General features: G+C 39.9%; 1 protein-coding gene across 1 annotated transcript; it reads right to left on the bottom strand.

The window, feature by feature from the left end:
* Positions 1-7098: 7098 nt before the first annotated feature.
* On the bottom strand, positions 7099-8792 carry LOC121192598. The gene is made up of 7 exons (XM_041054342.1): positions 8729-8792; positions 8562-8653; positions 8369-8486; positions 8178-8285; positions 7917-8102; positions 7649-7801; positions 7099-7541 (listed from the first exon to the last, which is right to left on the bottom strand). The coding sequence occupies exons 1-7, from the start codon at positions 8739-8741 to the stop codon at positions 7345-7347; spliced, it is 867 nt and encodes a 288-aa protein (XP_040910276.1). The 5' UTR covers positions 8742-8792; the 3' UTR covers positions 7099-7344.
* Positions 8793-26605: the final 17813 nt, after the last annotated feature.

Raw genomic sequence — 26605 nt, 5'->3', positions numbered from 1 at the left:
ATCAGAATGTCTCATCTGTCACACTTAACCTTGATTTAGAAAAGAAAACTATTCATTTTGTTGTGTTTAGTACGATTGCCTGGCCTATGTTAACTAATGTTTGCCTCTTTTCTCCTTGTAGTTTCTGTCAACCCATCCCCATTACCAGCCACCTACTGTCATCTTTAATAATAAAACCAAAGGCACTTTTAAGAGCCATCTATCTATCTATCTATCTATCTATCTATCTATCTGTCTATCTATCTATCTATCTATTTGTCTGTCTGTCTGTCTTGTTAGCTATCTGTATCACTGTTAGTCTGCCTGTTGGTCTGTTTTGTCTGTCTGTTTGATTCTGTTCTGTATGTAATAATGCCAGGAGGATCAACAAAAAAAATCTGTCCTTTTTGTAAAGGCGTTTTATTCTGCGCACAAAAGGTCTGCAGTCATTGTAAAATGGAGCAGCCGCAGAAGCAGCGCCTTAAACAGAGGCTTCAAAAATTTGATGCAAGGCGAGATGACTGGGTGGTTGGCCGTAAGAAAAACCACAATGCGGCATCCATCAAGGATGAAGCCATCATAATGGTTTGTACAGATTTTGATGGTAAACTGTTTATATCAGTGGCTCTCAACTCCGGTCCTCAGGGCCCCCTGCCCTGCATGTTTTGGATGTTTCCCTGCTCCAACACACCTGAATCAGGTAATCAGCTCATCACTAAGCTCTGCACTGGGAGCTGATTACCTGATTCAGGTGTGTTGGGGCAGGGAAACATCCAAAACATGCAGGGCAGGGGGCCCTGAGGACTGGAGTTGAGAACCACTGGTTTATATAATGCCAGAAATAATTTCTCACACTGGAAATCAAGGTGATCCTCAGGTATTTTTTGTTCACAACTAAAAAAACAACCTCAATCCAATAATCTAATGTATAATCATAATTAATCATGTAATCATATTACAACTGAACTCATACTACAACAGCATTTAAAATGAATACACTGCCAGATATATATTCATCTCCAAAAAGTCACCTGGCCAGTCATAGAATTACAGGTTTTCCTCTATTTTGATATTGTCATTGCCAATGCGTGAAAATAACAGTGCTAAAGATTGTGCAAAGCCTGCAAATCTAGTTCAAGCAGACAACTCAAGCTGATGTCACATGCTTGACACTCAAGATTTTGGTTCACACTTACCACAAACATTTTTATACAAATGTTAATCCCACCATAGGTTAATTAGAATACTTTTGTCAATTATTGATATGTGAACTTAGTTTTGTAATTGCTATTCCATTTTGTCTTACTGATAATGTTGAATTTTGTCATTGCAGCTTGAGAAACTCCATGCCATTGGGTATAAACCAGTGCTACTTCTGGGGAAGACATCTAAGAGCTCCCAAACCAAATGTGAGATCTTCACACCTCGCTGCAGGTTCAGTGAAGGTTCTCAAGAGTATCTACAAAAAATAGGCTCTTTGTATGAGTATTTCTGTGAAGGTTAGTCATGCACTGTATGCTTCAAAAAATATTTATTTTATTATATTATAATTTATATATTGAAAAGGATGTTTTTTTAACTTTACAGGTTGGAGCCAGGATTCTTCAAATAAGGAGGAACTAATAACATTGGACCTCATCCCTTGTGACCCGCTTGTGGAGGAGCCGAGCCCCGTGGAGGAGCCGAGCCCCGTGGAGGAGCCGAGCCAGGTGCAAGTGGAGGAGCCGAGCCCCGTGGAGGAGCCGAGCCCCGTGGAGGAGCCGAGCCAGGTGCAAGTAGAGGAGCCGAGCCCAGTGGAGGTGCAAATGGAGGAGCCCCGTGCAAGTGGAGTGGAGGAAAGAGATGTACAAGGGCAGGACACCCCAGACATGGCAGCAACGGGAGAGGAACAGGGTAATTGTTTTAAATAAACCCTCTCTCAATGGCTTTGGTGCTTTGCTCATATCACAGTTAACATTTGCTCAGCATTTAGTGCATTTCTCAAAACAATTAGTACAAACTGCAAAACCTAGTAGACAACCTGTAAAAGCACATCACTTGCTCAAAATGGATTGTGCATTCCTTAAAAAGTATTCATGTCAGTGAAACTTCCAGTGACATAAAAATGAGATGTCTTGACACTATTGTTTATAAACAAGATGTCATATTTTAATAATTGCAATTTTCAATTGCAAAAAGTGTTCAAGACAGTGATGTCAATGGGCCGATGATGTCAATGTTTTTCCCTGATTGTGTTATAAGTAGATGTTTTGATCTTCTACTATTCACAATGAAAAGTTAAGCTTATTTTTTGCAAACCCACAGCTGTCTCCAGTGGTGCTCCGAATCTCAGCCGCAAGAGGAAAAAGCCAGGTATGAAGTAATGTTTGTAGTTTCCATCAGTTAAAGTGTCTCTGTTGAATGTCAATATCTTATTATTTCTGTTTATTAATACATTACATACAGTTAAGAGGGTCATCTTTTAAAAAAGCATATTAGTGAAATATAATCTTATATTGCAGTGGCAACAAGGCATATGCCAGAGCGAAAGAAGCTGCAAAAAGGTAAGTTTATTAATTATCCCTGTGATTACAGCAATCAGTTCTTAAGTTTTCACAAGAACTCTCTTTGGCACTTAGATATTGGTTTACTGGTTAACTTACTCACAAAATATAGGCTTCCTCTTTGCAATAAATGGTGTGTAGTTTTAATTAAAGCCGGCCACATTGCTATGCTGCTCAACTCATCAGTTGATGTGGGCAGGCCATGTTGGACAAGTTGGACTCTCCTCATGCCTTCCACATAGGCACATAAAAGGTTAGGGAGGTCCCAGAACAGAGCCACACTGCCAAAATTAAATATTGTAATTATAATTTTGTTTCTTTATCTGAAGTGCTCCTGACTGAAGTACTGGTACTGGTAATCTCGTGCCTTTATCATTATGCATGCATGCCGTTCAAGGATTTACAGTTGTACTCATGTACTCATGTGTTTTTATGTTTACAGATTGCTCTTACCATGCTTCTCTTGAGACTTTCCCCATCAAGGAAATAATCAAAGAGAGAATGAGAAAGGTTAGATAGGGTATTCAGATACCCATGGAAACATCCAACTGAAAAATACCTAGTAGCTAACTATAAATATTTAGTCTCTTGTAATCACACATTAAAAACAGGTTATGCTTAACATATCATTATAACAGTATAAATATCAAAAATGTTGCAGTGCACCAAAAAAAGTCAAGGGCTGCAACCACAGATTATATTGCATTCCTGGGAATATGATTTTAATTGATGCTTTCTCTTTTTGTTATACTTTATAGGGCAAGGCGGAGATATTGGTGGAGTGGGAGCCCTGTCCAGTTTGGTATGTATTCTGCAATTTTGCTTAGTCTCTTCCTCTGTAAACCTCTACTTTATTACTTAGTTTATTACTGCTGAATTTATTAGTTTTTATTAATCGAAGTAGGAGTGGTCTTTCATAGGTGGAAATGAAATATTTCCCTGGAATATTCTTTAAGCTCTGTGCTTGATGCTGTGCACCTCTAACCTCTTATCATCTCTTCCTTGTTTTCAGTGGCAAGAAATGGGCCCGTTCCTGGCAGCCAATGGATCTTCTCCAAGATGTTTAAAAATAAACATTTTTAGTGGGAATAATTTTTGTTTCAGCATGTGTTTTTATTCTGCATATGTTTACTCCACATACATTGGGGTTTATATAAGGTCATAGGGTCATCGCTACACAACAAATAAACATAAAAATGGAAAAAAAGGGGGGTTTGAGGCAATTTGCTTATGCTTCACTCCATTTGGAGATATTTTTTAGCTTGACATCAAGCAAAAAAACTTGTCATATTTTAATAAAGTGAAATGATATCCATAAGCCTGAATCACTGTTGCCAGGAAAAAGCAGTTGTAGCCTTCTGAATTGAACATTTCCCTTAAATAAGTTGTTTTTCCTCTCCTCTGTGATGAAGTACTTGGCCCAGACAGTTGTGCTGTGCCCAGGTCAGGATGCTGAGGTCTAGAGGTTGGTCCTGTCCTTCTGAAGTCCATCACCACCTCCTGCCCACTCCACAAATCTCCAGCCCTCCAGCTAATCACCTGACCAGTGTTGTCACATGACTTCTAATGAATTTTTCTATGAACTTTTAACTGAACGCAACACATTATAAACAACACACATGTAAATTAAAAATTCGTATAACTATTCGTTCAGATTATGTGAAATGAACGACATCCAGTTAAACTTAACCTGAATCGAGTGTCACTGACTGCTCACTTCCCCGCGGGAATGTGCAGTGCATCATGGGTAACGTAGTATGAAGCCGGAGATAGTCGAATAATACCTTCGGCTTTACACTACGTTACCCATGATGCATTGTACCACAAGCATACGTTGCAACACCGTTGTACTATCGTATTGTATCTTTATATGTGGTTAAATTGTCTTGGCGTTAGTTTAAACTGAGTTCAGTGAGTGAAGTCCCATAAAAAATAATTAAAAATCACTTTTGTTTGTCCTTTGCACCATATATATGCAAAATCACCTATTCAGTAGGAAAATGTTTTAGCCTAGAAGGTAGGGATAGTGATTGAAGTCATAGTTAAGTTTCACAATTGTTTTTGACTTTTGAACTTTTGAACTAGCATAAAAAGTTTGAACTTGCACAACACTGCATCTGAAAACTGCCAAGTCGTCAGAGAATTTCTGAAGATCACATGAGTTGCCCTGGAAATAACTGGTAGGTGAATAGGTAAAAAGAGAGAGCACAGTGCCCCGAGGGTCCCACACCATTCATCACCACATCAGCCAGGACACTGCTGGCCTGTCTGATAAGTAATCAGTGATCCAGGAGACGGAGGACACACTGACACCCATCGGCCGCAGCTTCTTACCCAGCAACAGAGGCTGGTGTGATCCAGGTGTGAGCATGCTGCGGCAGATAGATGACAGCATCATCCACCCCCCGGTGTGGCCGCAGCTGATAGGCGAACTGCAGATGACTTCACCTGTGGCCTCAGGTGGGCCAACACCAGCCTCTCCAGCACCTTCATCACAAAGGTGCTGGAGAGGCTGGTGTTGGCCCACCTGAGGCCACAGGTAAAGTCATTACCGTCCAGTTACCCTCACATCACATGTGATATGTGATATGTAATGTGAGGGCAATTGGACGGTAATCACTTCTTGGGTACCAGACTGAGGCTCAGGTTGAAGAGGTGCTGGAAGACAACAGCTGCTGCCCAGTCCAGGAGCCTTGTTCAGGTTGATTTTTTCAACCTGTCACTTTACCTGCCAGATTGACACATTCAAGATGGCGGAATGGGTTGTGGTTCAAAGCCTGATTAAGGGGAGGTAGCTAGGAGAGGAAGGGTGGGAGGTGTGGGAGTGGCAGGTGAGAGGCAGAGGAGACCTGGGCCATTTGAGGATTAAACCTAGGCTATTGAAAAGGATGTTCAGTTCTTTAGCTCTCTCTTCCAGTCCAGACCACATCTGGAGTGGGAGTGGATGCTCCCTCTGCATTAGCATAAAGTCAGTGAGTCTTGTTGTCACAGGTGGAGCAGTCCACACTGAGTGAATTCAGTAAGAGTTCTGTCCATGTTCACATGATTGAAGTCCCCATCACTAATCCTTATGAATCAAGTAAATAATCTGGATATATGCTTATTTGCAAGAATATAAATTGTTATGAGAGATTATAATGAGCATATATGGCTATTGAGGAGGCTTTAAAAACACTGGACTGACTGCAGCTGGGAAACAAAAGGCTTTCAAGAAAGTATACCTGAAAGAGGCTTGGCTTGGGTCAAGACTAAAACAATTTTTTATCATAGGTGAACAATGAAGACATCATTGGAAAGGTCTTCACCCAGGGAGTAATATATTTCAGAATGGGAGTTGTGAGCGGTCCCTATTCCTCATGAATCACCTTTGAACCCTGAAACTGGGGCATTTTTTAAGGCTCATAGAAATACAACCAAATGTGCTACAGACATGAGATCAACAGTTTTGGAAAGCCCTTGACCTATACTACTATAACCGACACAAATGTCAATAGGGGGCGCCACTGGTAAGGACAAAATCTTTAAAAAACGTGTTTTTTCTCCTTTGCAAATGGGTGATGTAGAATTATTTCTGCTCTCCATACTGTGCAGCTATTATTGGAACCCTAATATTACTCATTATAACTTCAGATAAGTAAGAACACACATTGGAACTACAAAACAATATGGCGGCGTACATCATTGTGTATTGCAACTTCCTGACGTAACCGCATCATTCTGTAGTTTTTCAGTTGATGTGGTTACGGTAGAGAAAAATATATCTAGTGAGTTTTACGGGAAAATTTTTAAACATATGATATATAGTTATATTGTCTCATTGGGTAGGCTATGTATATATAAAAAATAAACTACATTTTGTGGGAAAAAAAATGTTTTGAAGCCCGCCGAGTCCAAGACTGACAGGTGGGCGGGCAGTTGCGGAAGCAGGAAACTAGGGTTGTTTCAGTGATCATCTGTCAACACGGCCGCGCGTAATGTTAAGTCCATTTGTAATTAAAACAAAGCAGTTATATATGAAATTCGATATTAATGTCTTCTTTCGTCTGTCTTTATTTTATATTTATATCAGTATTATATCTTCATTCTGTTTTATTGTAAATATCGTTTATCATTAAATTTGTCTTTTATGTGTATGACTGTACTCATGCACAAATGTATAGTCATATGTGTATACTGACAAAAAAAAGCATTTAATTATATTTTATTAATTGATGCATATCTCTTTTCGCTGGTGTAAATTAGATAAATTAGATTTAGATACAAAACACACAAGAATCTCAGGAAATATCTTTATTTGTTGCAGTATTTGACTATTGAGATGATTATGATGGTATATTATTGCAAATGCATACTTGTCCAACGAGGCCATGTTTCTTAACAGTGCACCTAAGGTTAGTATATATGTATATACATCTATCATATCATATCATAAGTAATGTTCAAGCATTGTGTAAATGGGTAAGTTAAATCTTATATAATACATAATAATACAAGTCCACATCTTTGCACAGTCACAGTCTATCATACAGTAATCTGAGAAAAAAAAAATTGTTAAGAGAAAAGAGAGAGAGAAAATTATGTCTAGAATAAACAAGTTTTCATGAACACAGAGTAGAATAGATAAATTATCCTTCTGGAAAGTTACAGGAACATGTACAAAAAATAGCATACAGTACAAAGGGAGGAACTGAAGAAGGCACTTGGTGAAGTGGCGCAATGTCTTCAACAAAAAGTTCTTGAGTTCAGTTTTTCTCAATTTAAACCCTTGGACATAACATGACCTGGATGAATGAGAGATACAGTGCATAAATGAGCACATGACCTAAATTGTAATATCCTCTTCGTCTTCACTGCTGTCTGGACTGCTGAGGGCACTATGATCCTCCTCTTCAATTTGTAGGTGAACAGAGGCCTCCGGACCTAAAGCAGTCTTGTATTCAAGGAAGACCACTTGCAGCTGCTCGGACACTTCGGACAGTTGTCTTCTTAAGAGACAGGAAATTCCTTCGTTGACCTGTTCTAAATGTCAAAGCACAAAAGAGATTGCATTTTTTACACACTACACAGTCATTTTTTTTCTTCTGTGACTGTTGGGCTTTTAATAAATATTTTTTGTTTCAGCTTACCATTCTCGGCCAACTTGTTTTGAATGTCCTCTGCCTGCCTCTGCAACCATGTGCAATGCTGCGCCATCTCCAAAACTACAATGCTCTTCTCCTCTTGTAGTCGCATTGTTAGCATCGTCTGGTCGTACAGTCTCTTCTTGACTGTGATGTTTGCTAAACACATTAATTGTAAAATTAAAGTGGGCCCACAAACAACATGAATATTAACACACCTTATATGATTTACCGTAGTTTAGTTTACTTATGGATCTTTACAAAATTAACATACCACTGCCATGAACCTCCCACGGCCACACAGGAGACACAGTCACATCTCCAGTAAATGAATCCTCCACAACAGCCACATCAATAGCAGAGTCTGGCACTAGAGCATTATAGCTCTGTATCTGCTGAAAAAGACGTTTTTTGTCCTCCCCCAGCTTCCTACGAAGACGGTGGCGAAGCTTGCTGCTGTCTAAACAACCATTTAAATTACAACAAAATTCAGATCATATAAATGGCAGATTAGACAATAGACAGTTACAATTACCATTCTGACGGTAGAGGGTTTGCTTTCGTTGTCTGACACCAAGGTAGAGTCCCACAATGGATTGCTGAAGTTCAATCTGTGTGCTGTCTTCAGATGTGTTTGGTGTCTCTATAGAAACAGAATTGAACAGTCACATGATTTTAAATGTAGGTTTGTTTTAGTCTAGATTTCTTGTATCTGGTCTTGCTTACCACCAGCTGCCCATTGAATCACCTCTGTGATCCACTGGGGAACCACTTCATCTGCACAATCTAGCTCGGTTTTCAGCTCAGCTAGCCTTGCAGTCTCGTCCACAAGTCTTTGACATGTCTGATCAACAATGTAATACAATAATCAGTCAACAAGCCAAGTAGACAAAAACTGTGCAAACAAATGGCAGCTTACCTTAACATATCTGGTGGAAAGTGTTTTGTGGAGAGAGGCCCTTTTTTTGTTGTTCCACCCCAATGCATGCAGTGTAAGCATGTCCACACGTGCTGTTGAAAACAAATTATCAGGTTATGAAATGCAATCTACAAAGGGTCTTAGAATATAGTTAACAGATTTATCACCTGCTTTTGACATATATTTTGTTGTCAGGGCACAACGAGACAGGTAGCTGTTGACTTGTTCGACCTCCTCGCCAGCTGTTATTCCTGCTCCTTCGAGATTCCTACCACTCCATTTGATCTATAAGTAATAAAGACATTTCATAAGGCTACATACAACAGTTATGCATAAACTTAAATTGTACATTATTAGTTTCCTTGTAAACATTACAAACGCACATGACACAAAACTGTCAAAAGTACCTCACACTTTGTCGTATGTGCTCTGGCGTGCATAACACTGAGGAAGGGCTTCATTTTTGTCAGCTCCTGGAGGTCAGGAATGACACTGGCAGCCTTTTCTAGGTAGGGCCAATATTTGCAAGCCACGTCCATTGCAAAAAATTGAGGCTTGACCAGCATCAACTCTTTTTGCAGAAAGAGGGGGTACGCAAATATCTCCCCTCTGTACATATTGAGCGCTTTCAATAGGAAGCCATGGCGACATACAGCCACCTCCATCCCCTCTTCATCCAGTTTGGAAGCCCTCCTTGAAGTCTCCCGTGCTGCTGTCCAATGGGAGTCCCCACATTTTCCTTTTCCATGTGTCTATGAGATAAACAAACATGAATTAAATTAATGCAATTAAAGAACAATGTTTTTCCTAATTTCAGTTTTATATTTACGAAATACTTATAATACTACAATTTTGTCACATTATAAATATAACTTACATTTTTCACTGCTTTTTGGATGGTCTCAGTAAATGTGGACACTTCACTGTCTTTTGCCACAAAGAGCCCCTCAAAAAAGGCAGTGTCGTCAGTGCTGAAGTAGAAAAAGAGGAAAAAAAGATATCTATTAATCACAGAGGAATATAAATTAATCAATAGAAAAAATGGGTAAAAAAAAAAAGATCACCTTCCATTTTGTCCAAAGCGGTACAGCTTCCGGTTTCCATCTGCCGAAACAGCCAACATTTCTGGAGTGCATGCTGGACAGGTAAATTCAGCACTACGGCAGAGTTTATTTTCTTCATAAGAAGAGTATGAAAACTCCAAGAAACTTCGCTGCAGTGCATCTCCATTGATCTGTCCAGACTAGAAGAACATACAAAAAATGATACATTTTTTTGATGTTGTCTGCGTATATAAATACAGTTATTTATATTGTTAGGAAAAAATGCACTTACTCTTCCTCCACACTTTGTACGGTGCTCCAGCAACTTTGCAAAGGCCTGTCTGGCAAAACCAGGTGAAATGACCTTCAGTTCCTGGAAGGAACTCAAAAGGTCCAATGTGTATAAAGTACACACATTAAGGGAGGCCGGCCAGTATCCACTCCTAATCAGATCCTTCAATTCAGGAGTCCACTGTCTCTGGCATGTTCCACACAAATATAGGGGCAGATGCAAGTCATAACGCCCTTCGAATGAAATACAAATTAATCATGAATACATGCAAAATAAATATTTAATACACATGGTATGTGTAGTGAACTGTTCTTACCATTGATGGTAATTAAAATCACTGGTTTCCCTGGCGATATGAGTATATTTGTGCCCGCACAAGAACTGCATGGTGCCTTTGCAGCTGGCAAAATGCATGCTGACAAAAACAATAAGTTCCTCTATTACATTCTTTGTAACAAGGAAGAAATATATATGGAAGAAAAGACTTAGATTAAAACATACCTTGCTCATTGGTGCAATAACCATCCTCCTGTCTCATGATGCATGTTGTTGGAGGAATAGCTTTAAAAAAAACGTCAATGATGGATTCTCTGTTGTGCAGTGGCTGCTTTTTGTGATGCAGTACATCACAGCTGCCACAGAGCCACTCTTCAGGAAGACAATCTCTGCACCTAGGTGGGAAAGGCAAAAAGGAGATGCATGCATAAGAAATTTTTCCACATTCCTCTAGGATTAGACCACCATCTAATAAGTTTAGTATGTAAGAATACAAACCGAATGACACCAGGCTCATTGCACTGGCAACAGAAAGGATGGCCAACTGCCTCTTTCTCGATGAGGCATTGGAGGTTGTATGGTCTTGATTCTTTCCAACGCTCTGAGGCTTTCTGTTGACGAAATGACCAGGAGGACGCTGAACTTTTTTGAGGCTCATCAGAATGACCTGATGCCAAAATAGCAGAGAGCCTCTCCATATTTTTTTCTGTAAAGAAAATATGAACTTATATATAATATAATTTATTATAAAAGATGACTTAAATAACAACCATTAAATATACATTTAATACAATACATCTAATTTATATATACATATTAATTATCAGAATGGAGCTAGCTAAATATTAGGGTTTCTTTATAAATGTAATAATGTATACTGTTTTTTGGAGTTTAAGATTTGTATCAGTGTCAATCTTAAATTCAATTCTATGATGACATTTGAAGATTACATTTTAAAGCTAAATTCATTCATCACTATAATTTACCTAATTTTGTCAGAGGACTGACTGAGGGTAAAGTTGGTAGGTCCACGGCAGATGACAGGGAGCACTCAGCTGGAGGCTGTGCTACTGTAAATGCGCACATAGAAGCATATATTAGGACTATGGTCAGTTTCTTTTATACCAACATAGTAATTAACAATTAATTACATCAGGCAAGCTATATTCACATGAAATACATGGTTATGTCATCAACCATAATGCAAGTGAAAAATCTGATCTACTTTTCAATACATCAAGACTTTAAACAAACAACCTGCACCCGAGGCTCTGGGTCGCCCACCACGCCTCCCCCTGGGCTTGCCTCGTGCTGGCACTGTCCTCTTAGACTTAGATGGAAAGTCTTCTGCAGAGCATGCACGTTTCCGGATATCAGCTGCTTCCTATGTGTTGACAGAAGTCTTGTGACAAATCAAAGCAAACCCAAGCATGTATTGAGAGACTACACTAACTGGCCCTTAACAAACTATCCCTATTTGTAATTAAGAACAGATAGATTGGAAAACCTTCTCCAATATTTTGAATACACATTTCATGATTGCAGAAACACTACAGTCATTAAAGTTCTGTCTGTGGACAGTTTCTTTAACTGTTGTTAACAGCATAAAAATCATATCTAAATAAAGTCATCACTAACCTTGGCTTCAACAAGACTCTGGTTCAGCTTCAGTTCAGCAGCAATGTGCCGCCCCTCTTTGTAGTGGGGATTCTTGGGGTCAAGGGTAAATCTGTTATCCATTGCAATACAGACAGACTGACTGACAGATACACAGACAGACAGACAGACAGACAGACAGATAGATAGATAGATAGATAGATAGATAGATAGATAGATAGATAGACTGAGGATGGCTCTTAAAAGTGCCTTTGGTTTTATAGATGGTTATAGATGATAGATAGTTGGTAAGGGGGATGGGTTGACAGAAACTACAAGGAGAACAGAGACAAACATTAGTTAATAACAATCGCACTAAACACTACAAAAATTAACAGTTTTCTTTTCTAAATCAAGGTTAAGTGTGACGGATGAGACATTCTGATTTGTGCTATAGCATCTTTGCTACACGCTTTCCTACGCAGGAATAACTAGCTTGTAATATTAGCTTAGCCGTAACTAAGCTAGCTAAACGCGAGTTACAAGATATCGCCATTTTTTCCCTCATAAATGTAATGTTGCTTATCTAGTCATGTGTTTAATCATGAAAGCATTGTAAATCATTGGTATAGTAAGCAAAACATGTAACTAATGGTAAAGTAAGCCATCAGCTCACAAGCACGTCTTACCTGGAGGAAGGTTGGTGAAGGAATGATCCGCTTCCGACAGCAGGTGTCGTGGTGGTGTACCGAAAATCATGAAATTAAAACGCGGTTCCACAATAATAGTTATAAAAAATTTTTTTAAAATTATATCAGACGGAATTGTCAGTGGTATCTTCATTACCGTTTATGTGAAAAACAAATCCGGACATTTATATAGACAACCCGGGGTGGTATAGAGGTAACACAGGAACAGGAAGCTGACATTATATTATTATATCTATTCACAAAATGACTAAATCAATCCTGTTGCAAACAAGAATAATAAAAACATTAGATCGTAAATGTTGGACGATATGTTGCTAAAAATAACACTGGATTCTTAAATGTACCAGAGGTATAACAATAAAAACATAAAAACTGATAAAAAAAACGGATAAACCTAAAACGAGGAGTATAATGTTTAAAGAATAATATACGACAAATATCCGATGATTAAAATGCAGTATTGAACTGCAAACAGGGTTCGAATTAAATGTATTTTGAACCTTGAACCCCCTCTGTACACTGTGCTTTACATTTAATTTCGTGTTTAAGAGCACGAAACGAGTTTCGCATTGAAATACATTAGTTTGAAATTCGTTCTGAGGAACACGAAAAAGATGAAAAAATCGTGTTGACATGCACGAAACATTAGATTAACAAACGTGACAGTTTCACGAATTCCAGTGAGACCGGGTTGAGATATTCTATATTGGTTGGAGTAAAGTTGAGGTCATTGCCCTCGGTAAAACTGGCACATGGCAGAAGAGTTTTAGAATTAAAGTGGAGATTGGATATAGCTCTATAGTTTCCTAAAACACCAGGGTCAAGATAAGGCACATGACACAATCAGTAATAAACAGACATGTAAAGTCAAGGCCATAAGTATTTGGACAGTTAGAAATCTTTTGTTGTTCAGGCTCTCAGCACATTCACTTTAAAATATAATAACAGATACTACAGTCAGTGACTGCAAAGGATTTTGCACTAAATATTAAATCTGTTTGTTTCACTTCATGTGTATTTGTCCAGTTACTTTTGAACCACTAAAAGGGCTGAATCTCCCACACAGTTCTTTCTATAATGATGTCAACCTGCTCAAATTAAAGCTGAGACTTGGCTCTTTAATGTAGGATCCATTATTCTGATTCAGATTCAATGTGATGAAGGTCAGAGCTCAGAGATGATGATAAGATAATTAAAGAAGAAAGGAATTTATTTTCCCTCCTGCTGAATAAAATAGCAGATAAAAAAAAAATAGAGTCTTTATATAATGATGAATAAATCCAACTATCTATACACTTACAGAGCTTTGTTAGAGGCTTTGACAACTGGCAGCAGCTTCAGAAGAGCCTCCTCTGAAGCAGAGTATTTCTTCAGGTCAAACACGTCCAGATCTTTTTCTGATGACAGTAAGATGAAGACTAGAGCTGACCATTGAGCAGGAGACAGTTTATCTGTGGAGAGACGTCCTGAACTCAGGGACTGTTGGATCTGCTCCACTAGAGAATGATCATTCAGTTCATTCAGACAGTGGAACAGGTTGATGCTTTGCTCTACAGAGGGAGTCTCTTCAATCTTCTTCTTGATGTACTTGACTGTTTTCTGATTGACACTTCCTGTCTGTGTCAGCAGACGCTGTAGGAGAGTCTGATTGGTCTGCAGTGAAAGACCCAGGAGGAAGCGGAGGAACAAATCCAGGTGTCCATTTGGACTCTGTAAGGCCTCGTCCACAGCCCTCTGGTAGAACTGTTCTGGATCAGGTTTGTCTCTGAACAGTTTAGACCACAGGGAGGTTGATTGTTCTTCTGACAGCAGATTGACTCCAGAGTTGATAAAGGTCAGATGGACATGAAGAGCAGCCAGAAACTCCTGAAGACTCAGATGGACGAAGCAGAACACCTTTTCCTGGTACAGTCCTCTCTCCTCTTTAAAGACCTGTGTGAACACTCCTGAGTACACTGAGGCTGCTCTGATATCGATGCCACACTCTGTCAGGTCTGATTCATAGAAGATCAGGTTTCTTTTCTGCAGCTGCTCAAAAGCCAGTTTTCCCAGAGACTCAATCATCTTCCTGGTCTCTGGACTCCAGTGTGGATCTGTCTCAGCTCCTCCATCATACTTAACATTCTTCAGTTTGGACTGAACCACCAGGAAGTGGATGTACATCTCAGTCAGGGTCTTGGGCAGCCCTCCTCCCTCTCTGGTTTTCAACACATCCTCCAGAACTGTAGCAGTGATCCAGCAGAAGACCGGGATGTGGCACATGATGTGGAGGCTTCGTGAAGTCTTGATGTGGGAGATGATTTTTCTGACTTGCTCCTCCTCTCTGAACCTCTTCCTGAAGTACTCCTCCTTCTGTGGGTCAGTGAATCCTCTGATCTCTGTCACCATGTCAACACACTCAGGAGGGATCTGATTGGCTGCTGCAGGTCGTGTGGTTATCCAGAGGCGAGCAGAGGGAAGCAGTTTCCCCCTGATGAGGTTTGTCAGCAGCACATCCACTGAGGTGGACTCTGTAACATCAGTCAGGATCTCAGTGTTGTGGAGAGGAAGTCGACACTCATCCAGACCGTCAAAGATGAACAGAACCTGGACCTCTTCAAACCTGCAGAGTCCTGCTTCTTTAGTTTCAGGAAAGAACTGATGAACAAGTTCCACCAAGCTGAACTTTTTCTCTTTCAGCACATTCAGCTCTCTGAAAGAGAATGGAAATGTGAAGTGTATGTCCTGGTTGGCTTTGTCTTCAGCCCAGTCCAGAGTCAACTTCTGTGTTAAGACTGTTTTCCCAATGCCAGCCACTCCTTTTGTCATCACTGTTCTGATTGGTCCATCTCTTCCAGGTGAGGCTTTAAAGATGTCTTCTTGTCTGATGCTTGTTTCTGGTCTGGCTGGTTTCCTGGATGCTGTTTCAATCTGTCTGACCTCATGTTCATCATTGACCTCTCCAGTCCCTCCCTCTGTTATGTAGAGCTCTGTGTAGATCTGATTCAGAGGGGTTGGGTTTCCAGCTTTAGAGATTCCCTCAAACACACACTGGAACTTCTTCTTCAGAGCAGATTTAAGGTTACGTTGAGAAACTGCAGCAACATGTTCTGAATGAACAAACAAGAAACATCAATGACTGATTCATAAAGAAAACATGACATGTTCATCCCCCTAAAGAACACACATGAACATATGTCCCTCCATGTCTTGAGACGTTTGTAAATGTCCCATTTGTCCTTCATGTTGAATCTTTAGAGAAATCCTCTTACTGCTGTGCAGACAGTCAGCCAGCTCCTCCTGCTTCATTCTCCTCAGGAAGTTCACTGTGATCTTCACAAAAGCCTCTCTGCTGCTCCTCCTCTGCTCTTCGTCCTCACCGTCCAACACCTCCTCATCCTCCCTCTGACTCTCTGAGCATTCTGGGTAATCTGGACTCACAACCATCTGGATCTTCTTCAGCTCTCTCTTCACAAAAGTGACAATGTTCTCCTCCAGCAGCTGGAACAGAAAACTATATGAATGAAACAATCAAAGTAAAACCATGGAGCCAAACATCAGATCCATGTTGGACACACTGACAATCCACCGCTCTAAAAAGTGCAGCATGGAGATTATTGTCAACACAACAGATGTCAAAGTAGTTGTTGTCCATCTACAGACCATAAATATGGAGTCCAGGAGTGTTGGATGCTGCTGGGCAGACTGAGCACTGGGAACCTCTGAGCTCTCCTGGTCCACTCTGTGGAGGAATCATGAAGAATTAGCTCACATTATGTTTGCAGCATCTGTGAGCGTTTTATGCTTTGTACACAAACAACAGCTGCTTTTATGTTCTGTGGTGACTGTTCTGATTAAAGCAAACACTACTGTGCTGTGACATTCTCAATGAGAGGAAACAAGCAATCAGTTCTGTACCTCATGACCTAGAGTCATCACAACAAGTCCACCTTTTAAATGATGAGTTTTAAGGACTCACACTGGGTTTGACAGAAGTCTCACCTCTGCTACAGGACACTAACACAAACACTGGAACTGGATAGGTGCTGAGTTACAGGGAGTTTTAGTTCTGATCTGAATGACACATATAAGAACATAAGAAGTGAAACATCAACTTTGCCACTAAAGCCTGTGTTTCAGCCTGATCGTGTTCATATACTGTGTCATTCATGAAGCCTGGAGACAAAACACAATCACTTCATCTTTCATAGAAGACCAGTTATACAGGGCAGCTGTCTGATATATTTTAAACTCAGCTGCAGCTGACTTCTTTGCAGCTGAGGGAGGCTGTCCTTTGAAATCAATGGGTTCAACCTTTGACCTTTCACTCTTCATGGACACACAGCTGGGCTCAGGTCCATGTTCAGGTCCAGGTCCAGCAGAGTCTGGTGTGTGCTGCTGCTCTGGCCTTCAACACAACACACACAGAGCTTTGAGTGAGAATAATGATGGTGCAGTGATGTGAGTGCTGAGCTCTGACATGGAGAAGAGTCATGGACAGTTAGAGATCCTCATCTCACCTCTGAGCTTTGGTCTGGATCTCATGGTCCCCACACAGGCTGGTTTTAGGGGGAGGGGTTCCCTCCTCTCTGTCCTCACACTGATTCATGATGCTGAATTCACGTCCACATCAGCTCACACACACTTTCTACCTTCATCTGGAGAGAAAACACAAATCATTCATCTGCACATCAACTGAAATCATCCTCTCCATTTGTCCTGTCGAAATATCAGACTGACATCAGCTGCTGTACTTCCACTGTCAGTCCACTAGATGGGGTCACAAAGCTGCAGTGAAGTGCAGAGCAGCACACACAGGATCCAGGGACGAGCATTTCCATTCACTGACACACAGACAGACTGAGATCCACTGGTTTTATCTGACACAATCTAAAAATCCTGCTTTCTAATTTCACTTGAGTAAAAGTACACAAGTGTAATCAGTAAAATATACTTCAACTGTCAAAAGTAAAAGTGCTCATCATGCAGAACAGACTGATTTGGTTTTTATTTCAAATCGTAATCTGAAAAGTAACTGGAGCTGTGAAATAAATGTAATAAAACAGTGAAATATTTCCCTCTGAAATTAATACATCAATTTAAAAAAGTTGTGAAGTAAAAGTATAAAGAAGCAGAAAATGGAAACACAGTTTCAGTGCAGCACTGCAATAAAAGTACTAAAAAAAGTTACTTTTCACAGCAGAAGTATTAGATTCCAAACAACTTGTACATGCTTTTCAAAATAAAAGACTGACAATTTCAATAAAACCTTTACAACAATATTAAGACTTTTTTGCAGGAAATCTCTTTCATTTAATCATTGATCATGTTTAAGCACAACTTTACATAAAGAACCTAGTTCCTGTTGGAGGAGGACCAGAGGACTGAGGACTGTAGCCTACTACAAATCAGGATTTGGATTTGGCACAGTAACTTCAGGTTCAACAACAAGTCCACAACATCCCCACAAAAACACCAACGTCAAAAAACTCAGGTAACAACAGGTAATGCTGACGTATAAAACAAAACTGGAATGAGTTACAAAAAACACTAAAGCTCTGTACCTTCATCCCTTTTATGAAAGAAAAATAAAACAGAGATCCCACCTTTAACCATCAATGGGGACTGTGTGGAGAGGGTGGCAGACTTCCGCTTCCTGGGTGTCCACATAGAGGAGAGTCTATCCTGGAGCGTGAACACCTCTGAGCTGCTGAAAAAGGCCCAGCAGAGACTGTACTTCCTGAGGATACTCAGGAGGAATAACATCACACAAAGACTGCTGGTGTCCTTTTATCGTGCCTCCATTGAGAGCATACTAACATACTGCATGTGTGTATGGTACACCAGCTGCACAGCGGCTCAGAGGAAAGCACTCCAGAGGGTCATCAACACTGCCCAAAAGATAGTCGGCTGCCCTCTCCCCACACTGGAAGAACTACACAGTTCTCGCTGTTTGAAAAAAGCACAGAACATTATAAAGGACACCCACCATCCCGGTCACTTCCTGTTTGAACTATTGCCTTCAGGCAGAAGGTACAGGTCAATAAATGCAAGGACAAACAGACTCAAACAGTTTTTATCCAACCGCAATGACAACCCTCAATACTGCAAAAAAATAATATGCAATACTCTGTTTTTAGGCAATGATTTGGTGCGTATGACTGCATGTCTGTTATGTATGCTGCTAATGTTACTATATGTTCTATATGTTTTATTTATTTATTCTTTTTAATATTTTTCTTAATGCACTCACTGGAGAGCACTTTAAATTTCGTTGTACCTGTGACAATGACAATAAAGATCTATTCTATTCTATTCTATTTATCTACCTTCAATAACTCATTACAATCTGTAATTTCCGATCAGTACACCTGCTTCTAATTTTGCTGGTTGGATCTCGTTGTTATATGTATTGTATATATTTGAGTGAGTGTTCAGTATCACGATTATTGTTCATTGTGTTTATTGAATTATTGTATAACATGCCTCATGCTTCTGCCTCTTGGCCAGGTCGTTGTTGGAAGTGAGAACTGCTTCTAAATGTCATGAACAGACGGCCATCTTTAGTCATCTAAAGTTTCCAAGCTGATATTTAATTTTGAGGCAACGACTGTTTCAAACGTCCTCCTGATTTAAACAAACTCCATCCAACTGTAAAACACTTGTAATAAACCAGTTTCTCCAGCTAAAATAACCAGAACTAGTGACACTGTCACTGTCAACATTTTCCTTTAATGATAACCTTTAATGAAGACAAATCAAACCAATTAAGAGCGCCACTTACTTTTTTCCATGAACTTCATCCCTCTGCAGTTCTCTCCTGTCAGTGTAGGAAAGGCTCTTAGTTCAAGCTCAGCTTATTGTGTGTGTGTGTGTGTGTGTGTGCATTTTAACTGACAAAGAAAACCCGGAAACAACGCCACAATAACTCAAAGGTCAGAGATCCGAGGTAACAACAGGGAGTGTAAATGAGTAAAACATTAAAACTGCTGACATTTACCTTCAGATGGAGAAAATCACCACAAAGTTTGGTCAAAGTGAAAGTAAACTGCAAGGCTTTGCCCAGAGAGGTGTGTGTGTCCAGTGTGAACTCACAAACACTCTGCTGCTGTTTGATGTGTTCATTATTATTGATTTAATGATTATTGATCAGGTGAATCAGCTGAGCTCCAGTGGAACTAAATTCTCCATTTCAACAGTGATGTCTCCAACACAAACATTCAGGCTTCACATTAATGTGGGTGGAACTGGACTGTTCACAGAGAAACTACCATGATCACTGTCCTCCAGTGGTCACTGTCAGTAACTACAACTCTGAACACACCACGCTGACACTCTATTCCTTGTTCCTGTTAGTACTCACACTGCAACATTTGATATCAGCTGGAGAGTCTTTAGATAATAATAGATAATAATAGAGTTGTAATAGTCCAGGTTAGAAGTAACAAAAGCATGGAGCAGTTTTTCTGTATCATTCTGAGACAGGATGTTTCTGATTGTTGTCACATTAAGGAGGTGAAAAAAGGCCGTTCTTGAAGCTCTTTGATGAGGGAGTTAAAGGACAAGTCTTGATTAAAAAATAACTCTGAGGTTACAAATGACCTTTTAAGTACATTAGACAAAGAACTTGTCTCTGTACTTGTCATATCTTAATGTTGCATTTGACACCACTGACCATCACATCCTATTACAGAGACTGGAACTTTTAATTGGCATCAAAGGAACCTCACTAAGTTAGTATGGACTTAAACCGGAGAGTTTGCTGCAGAGCTGCAGAGCAGAGGTAGGTTGAGGAGGAACCAGAATCTGAGTCTTGAGGGTAGGGGTGAGAGTAGGGAAGCTGAACAGGTCAAGGCAGGGGATTTGGTACACTATAAAAACTAAAATGTTGAGAAGACTCAAATTATCAAGGCAACATAATGCAAAAGATGTTTGAATTTTCTAAACTTGAAACTACCGTTTAAGGTTTACAAGTTTAGACAAGAGTTCTGCCGATTTGGATCTTCTTCTTCACCTAATTACTGTATGATATTCATATGAGGCTAACAATGAAATTCTTCCTTCAGTGCCATGTGTTTCTACCTTCAACAAACACAGATATTCTTATTGAATAAACACAATTATTGCTTCTGTGAGACAAGAATTTGCTTTTATAAAACAGGGAAATTCATGTTGCTCAAACTACAAACTGTGAAGTGGCATTTCACACTTCCACAAAATTCTGTTTCACAGGTAAAAGGGACTTGTGTGCTTAAAATGTGTCAGGTTTCACCCTGGGAGCCAGGGTGGTCTTATTTTGTTTTGTTTATTTAGTGTTTCCTGTTTTATTTTGATTATGCTTTAGTTTCCGGTTGGTCACTGTTTTTCCCTCTCGTTCCAGGTGTCTTGACTTCCCTCTCCTCGTGTGCTCCATCCACCTCCTGATTGCCCCCCGCCCCTTAATGTGTTTCACCTGTGTGTAATTGTCTCTCCTCCCCCTGATGTATTTAAGTCCCCATCCTCCCTGCACTCGTCGCCAGATTGTCTTGTGTGTTCTTCGTGTTCCAACCAAGCTTTCCAGCGTTCGTTCTAGTGTGTTTTTTGTGTATGACCTCGAGCTGCCTATTCCTTGTTGTACCTCTGCCTTAGTGGACTGACTTTCTGTGAACCGATCCTGGACTGATTAAACTGTTGTTGATACTCCTGAACTCTGACTCTGCGCCTGTGTCCTCTCAACTACTTACCTCAGCCCTGAGAAAATGACTGCATGTGCAAGCATGTACACACTGATGTTTTACTTGAACACCAGCAATGAACATTAACAGTTGAAATACTGGATATACACCTCTCATAAACTGGAAACTGACACTTCCACAAATCATAAAAAAATTTTGTTTGACAAGAAAATGTAGCTGGTAACAATAAAAGTTATTCATTATAACAGCAAGCTGATGCTGCTGTAGCATCTACAGTTACACACAAATACATCAATCAAGTGAAGTTAGAGACTCCAGCGACCATAGTTAAATGCATTCCTGGGGCCAGAGCAGGCGACGTTGAATCATATTTAAAACTGCTGGCTAAGGATAAACGTAGCTTTGGTAAGATTGTTATTCACGTCGGCGGTAATGACACCCGATTACGCCAATCGGAGGTCACTAAAATTAATGTGGAATCGGTGTGTAACTATGCCAAAACAATGTCAGACTCCGTAGTGTTCTCTGGACCCCTGCCCGATTTGACCAGTTATGAAAATTCAACCACACAAGCCGCATGTCATCATTCCGTCGCTGACTGTCTAAGTGGTGTCCAGCAAACGACGTGGCCTTCATTGATAACTGGAAAACTTTTTGGGGAAAACCTGGTCTGATTAGGAGAGACGGCATCCATCCCACTTTGGATGGTGCAGCTCTCATATCTAGAAATATGACAGATTTCATTAGAAAACCAAAGTCATGACAACCCAGAGTTGAGACCAGGAGGCAGAGTTGCAGTCCTACACGCTTCTCTGCAGTTTCTCTAGAGCTGCACTTTACTCCAGCAGATATAGACTATCTAGTTGATAGTACTGCTGCTTCATTACGCTCAACCTTTGACTCTGTTGCCCCTTTGAAAAAGAAGCTCATTAATCAGAGGAAGCTAGCTCCATGGTATGATTCACAAATACGTACTTTAAAGCAGATATCACAAAAGCTGGAAAGGAAGTGGTTATCCACTAACTTAGAGGAATTCCGCCTAGCCTGGAAAGACAGCTTTATAACATATAAAAAAGCCCTTCGTAAGGCAAGAACTGCCCATTACTCATCATTAATAGAGGAAAACATGAACAACCCTAGGTTTCTTTTCAGCACTGTAGCTAGGCTGACAAAGAGCCATAGCTCTGCTGAACCATGCATCCCTCTAGCTCTCACTAGTGATAACTTTATGAGCTTCTTTAGCAACAAAATAGTAGACATTAGAGACAGAGTCCATCTTATCCTGCCTACGACTGTTAATGATGTAGGTGCGTCAAGAACAGCATCTTCAGAAATGTCTGTCAGTCCTGATTTGTCGTTTGATTTGACTGTTTCTTTCCCATAGATCTCGCTGAATTGACTTCAATAGTTTCTAAATCTAAATCATCAACATGTCTTTTGGATCCTATCCCAACCAGACTTCTTAAAGATGTTTTGCCTTTCATTGGCACTAACATATTAGACCAGATAAATCTCTCTTTGGTAACAGGATATGTTCCACAGGTTTTTAAAGTTGCAGTTAGAACTTGCTGAGTTGACTTCAATAGTTTCTAAATCTAAATCATCAACATGTCTTCTGGATCCTCTCTCAACCAAACTTCTTAAAGATGTTTTGCTTCTGATTGGCACTTCCATATTAGATCAGATAAATCTCTCTTTGGTAACAGGATATGTTCCACAGGCTTTTAAAGTTGCAGTTATCAAACCTCTACTTAAAAAGCCTTCTCTTGACCCTGGCACTTTAGCAGACGATAGACCTATATCCAATCTCCCCTTTAATTCTAAAATTCTTGAAAAGGCTGTTGCAACTCAGTTGTGTGACCATCTACATAAGAACGGTTTGTTTGAAGTTTTTCAGTCAGGATTTAGAGTTCATCATAGCACAGAAACAGCACTGGTGAAAGTTACCAACGACCTTCCCATAGCATCAGACAATGGACTCGTCTCTATACTTGTCCTGCTAGATCTTAGTGCTGCATTTGACATTATTGATCTAAGTATCCTATTGGATAGATTGGAACATGTTATTGGGATTAAAGGAACAGCACTAAGCTGGTTTAATCATATCAGATAGACACCAGTTTGTTCATGTTAATGATGATTCCTCCATTTATACCAGAGTTAGTCATGGAGCTCCACAGGTTCTGTGCTTGGACCGATATTGTTCACCTTATACATGCTTCCCCTAGGCAATATTATCAGGAAGCATGGAATAAATTTCCATTGCTATGCGGATGATACCCAGCTATATTTATCTATGAAGCCAGACGAAACAGATCAGCCATACTTCAGGCATGTCTTAAAGACATAAAGGCCTGGATGACCTGTAACTTTCTTCTTCTGAATTCAGACAAAACTGAGGTTATTTTGTTTGGTCCCAAACACCTCAGAAACAGTTTACCTAATCATATAGTTACTCTGGATGGCATTAATTTAGCCTCCAGTACGACTGTGAGGAACCTTGGAGTTATTTTTGATCAGGATCTGTCCTTTAACTCACATATAAAACAAGTCTCTAGGACCGCCTTCTTTCACCTGCGCAATATCAGTAAGATTAGGAACATCCTGTCGCAGAGTGATGCTGAAAAATTAGTCCATGCTTTTGTTACTTCTAGGCTGGACTACTGTAATTCCCTATTATCAGGATGTCCAGGTAACTCTCTAAAAAGCATCCAGCTGATCCAAAATGCTGCAGCGAGAGTACTGACTGGAATTAGCAAGAGAGATCATATTACTCCTGTACTAACTTCTCTTCATTGGCTTCCTGTAAAATCCAGAATTGATTTTAAAATCCTTCTCCTTACATATAAGGCCCTCAATGGCCAGGCTCCTTCATATCTCAAAGAGCTGAGCTGTACCATATCATCCTAACAGATTGCTTCGTTCCCAGAATGCAGGTTTGCTTATGGTTCCCAAAATCTCTAAAAGTAGAATGGGAGGCCAAGCCTTTAGCTATCAGGCCCCTCTCCTGTGGAAGCAGACACCCTCTCTAATTTTAAATTAAGCTTAAAACCTTTTTGTTTGACAAAGCTTATAATTAGTTGTAGTTACAGTCTTAGTTATTATGACTAAACTTATAGTTAGTTACAATTATCTCTATAGACACTGTTACAGTTAAGGATATAGCTCTTAGTAGGGCTGGCTCAGGCAACTGAACCATCCCTTAGTTATGCTGCTATAGGCCTAGGCTGCTGGGGGACATCCTATGACCTACTGCGCACTTCTTCTTCCTCTTTCTCTCCTCAGACCCACTCTCAAATTTATTAGCCTTTATTACATGTCATTAACTCTGTGTCCTCTCTGTCCCGTAGTCCTGTGTTTGTTTCTCTCTGCTCTCTCTTTCTCTGTACCTTTCTGCAGGTATCTCTGGCTCCGGAGCTGCATGTTCTGTGGTCCTGGCTCTACCCACCTGCTGCTGTTTATTGTTTACAATGATCTATTTCTAACACGTTTAATGTTCCATTCTGCTACAGATAAATATTGGATTAATATTCTTTGCAGACTGTAATGTAAATAATTACCAGCTTTTTGCCTCTGTGCTCTGTTTCCTATCATAACTGTAATCTGCTGAGCATACATTATCCAATAACTGTTCGCTAACTGTAATGTAAATGCTGACCCTCTAACATTGTCCATTGTTTGTATTATGCTGCATGTCCTTCTCCTCCTCTCCTCCATTCCTAGCTGTCCTATCTTCCTCCTTTTCCTCCTTTCACCCAGCCTAACCCATCTGTGTATTCCTCCTGTATTCTTCCAGGAGAAAAAAGGCCATTTGTTTTCTTCTTATCTTGCGCCTGTGGCTGCCTTGGGCACCACTGTCTGTTACTGCTGTATAACAAGTTAGTTATCTCTCATGCTCTGCATAAGCTATGGTACTTTAATGACGCTGTAATGATGAGATATATAGAGGGATGATGTCAGTATATGTAACATTTAATAAAGGAATAGTCTGGAAAAGTTTTTTTTTTAAAGTAGTCCACAGACATCTAGATACTATTAAAAACTAAGTGTGGCTGATATGAGATAAGAAGAAGACACCTGTAGAGCTCAGGTCTGCAGAACGAGGGAGCAAAAATATAAGTTTGACTTTACACCAATCAAATGGAGGGGAATGGAGAGGAACATGCCCAATTACACCCAGACCTGTCCTTGAACCTGGTCAACAGTCTGCCACTAATCGTGTGTAAGGTGGGAAGTACCAGATTTTAGACACAAATATAATCATCCCAAAAACAAACAAATTAGGGAAAAAAGGGGCATGGTCAGACATGCCCCTTGGTCTGTAATACACCAACTATTTACAATATAAAAATGATGTACAGATGGTGAAAATTATTTTTTTCTGCAGAGGAAACTCAGGCTTTTGAATTCTGTATTGAAGAATAAAGCTCTATGGACTCAACTTCTCTGGTCTCCAGCATTTGACTTTGACTTTTTTTTTCTTTAAAGAGAAGAATTGAACACTTAGAAGTTTTTGGACTTAGAGTAAAAGACTAAGCTGGGTCTACAGCCTGGCCTGAAAAATCCACATCAAGACAAAATCCATTTCTACTGATTTGAACTTTAACTTTCATATCATGCTACTGGCTGGTACCATTCATTCAAGTTTGAAAAACAAATGTTGAAATTGTGACTCAAGAGCAGCATCTCTTTCCAGAAACAATGAGCTGGTTGCTATCACCCACCAACCTTGTTGTGATAAGAATCACAACCACAATCCATGAGGAGTCGTGGCCAATTCAGAACAGGCCTACAGCATCTCCAGTACATGGCACAGGAATGAAAGACGGATTGTTCTTCTTTTGCACCTCTCATAATGTTGATTTAAACCTTTTACTTCTTGAGTCTTATGTTCATCATGTTGGACTGAAGCCAGAAACACTGTTTTGAAAGACTTTTATGTCTTTACTAATAATGAATATTCCTGTGTCAGTAATTACTTTACTCCTGAACGATTTATCTCAGCTGCCGATGCCTGGGCACCAGAAAAGACATGTTGTCATGTGAACAGGAAAAACTTTCACATTTCTGCACATAACAAGAAACTATCAACAGACTGCTGAAGGTGTTTGTTCTTTCCTGTAGTCAAACACAAACTCTTAATCCCAGTGGGATCTCTGCTGTGGAGATCTGAAGGAGAGACTGATATTCACACCAAAGACGAGAGAGAATGAATTCAGTTCAGCTTCTGTTCTTCAACCTGAAACCTGCAGGAGAAAAAAAATGGTGGTGAGGTTGTGGTTTTCTCCCCACAATTAACAACATTCTCCTGAACTTAACAAAATTTAAAATTTACTGCCTGTTTAACTTAATTATTAAGTGACAGACACAGACACACACACACACACACACACCATCATGGAGAATATAGGACTTACAGCAAATCAGGATCTGTATTGATCATTCTTCATTGTTTTACCTGATGCTGCTCTGA

Source organism: Toxotes jaculatrix, chromosome 2, assembly GCF_017976425.1.
Source record: "Toxotes jaculatrix isolate fToxJac2 chromosome 2, fToxJac2.pri, whole genome shotgun sequence".
NCBI classification, from domain to species: Eukaryota; Metazoa; Chordata; class Actinopteri; family Toxotidae; genus Toxotes; species Toxotes jaculatrix.
Note: the sequence above shows the minus strand (reverse complement) of the source record. Positions and strands in the feature narration are given on the sequence as shown.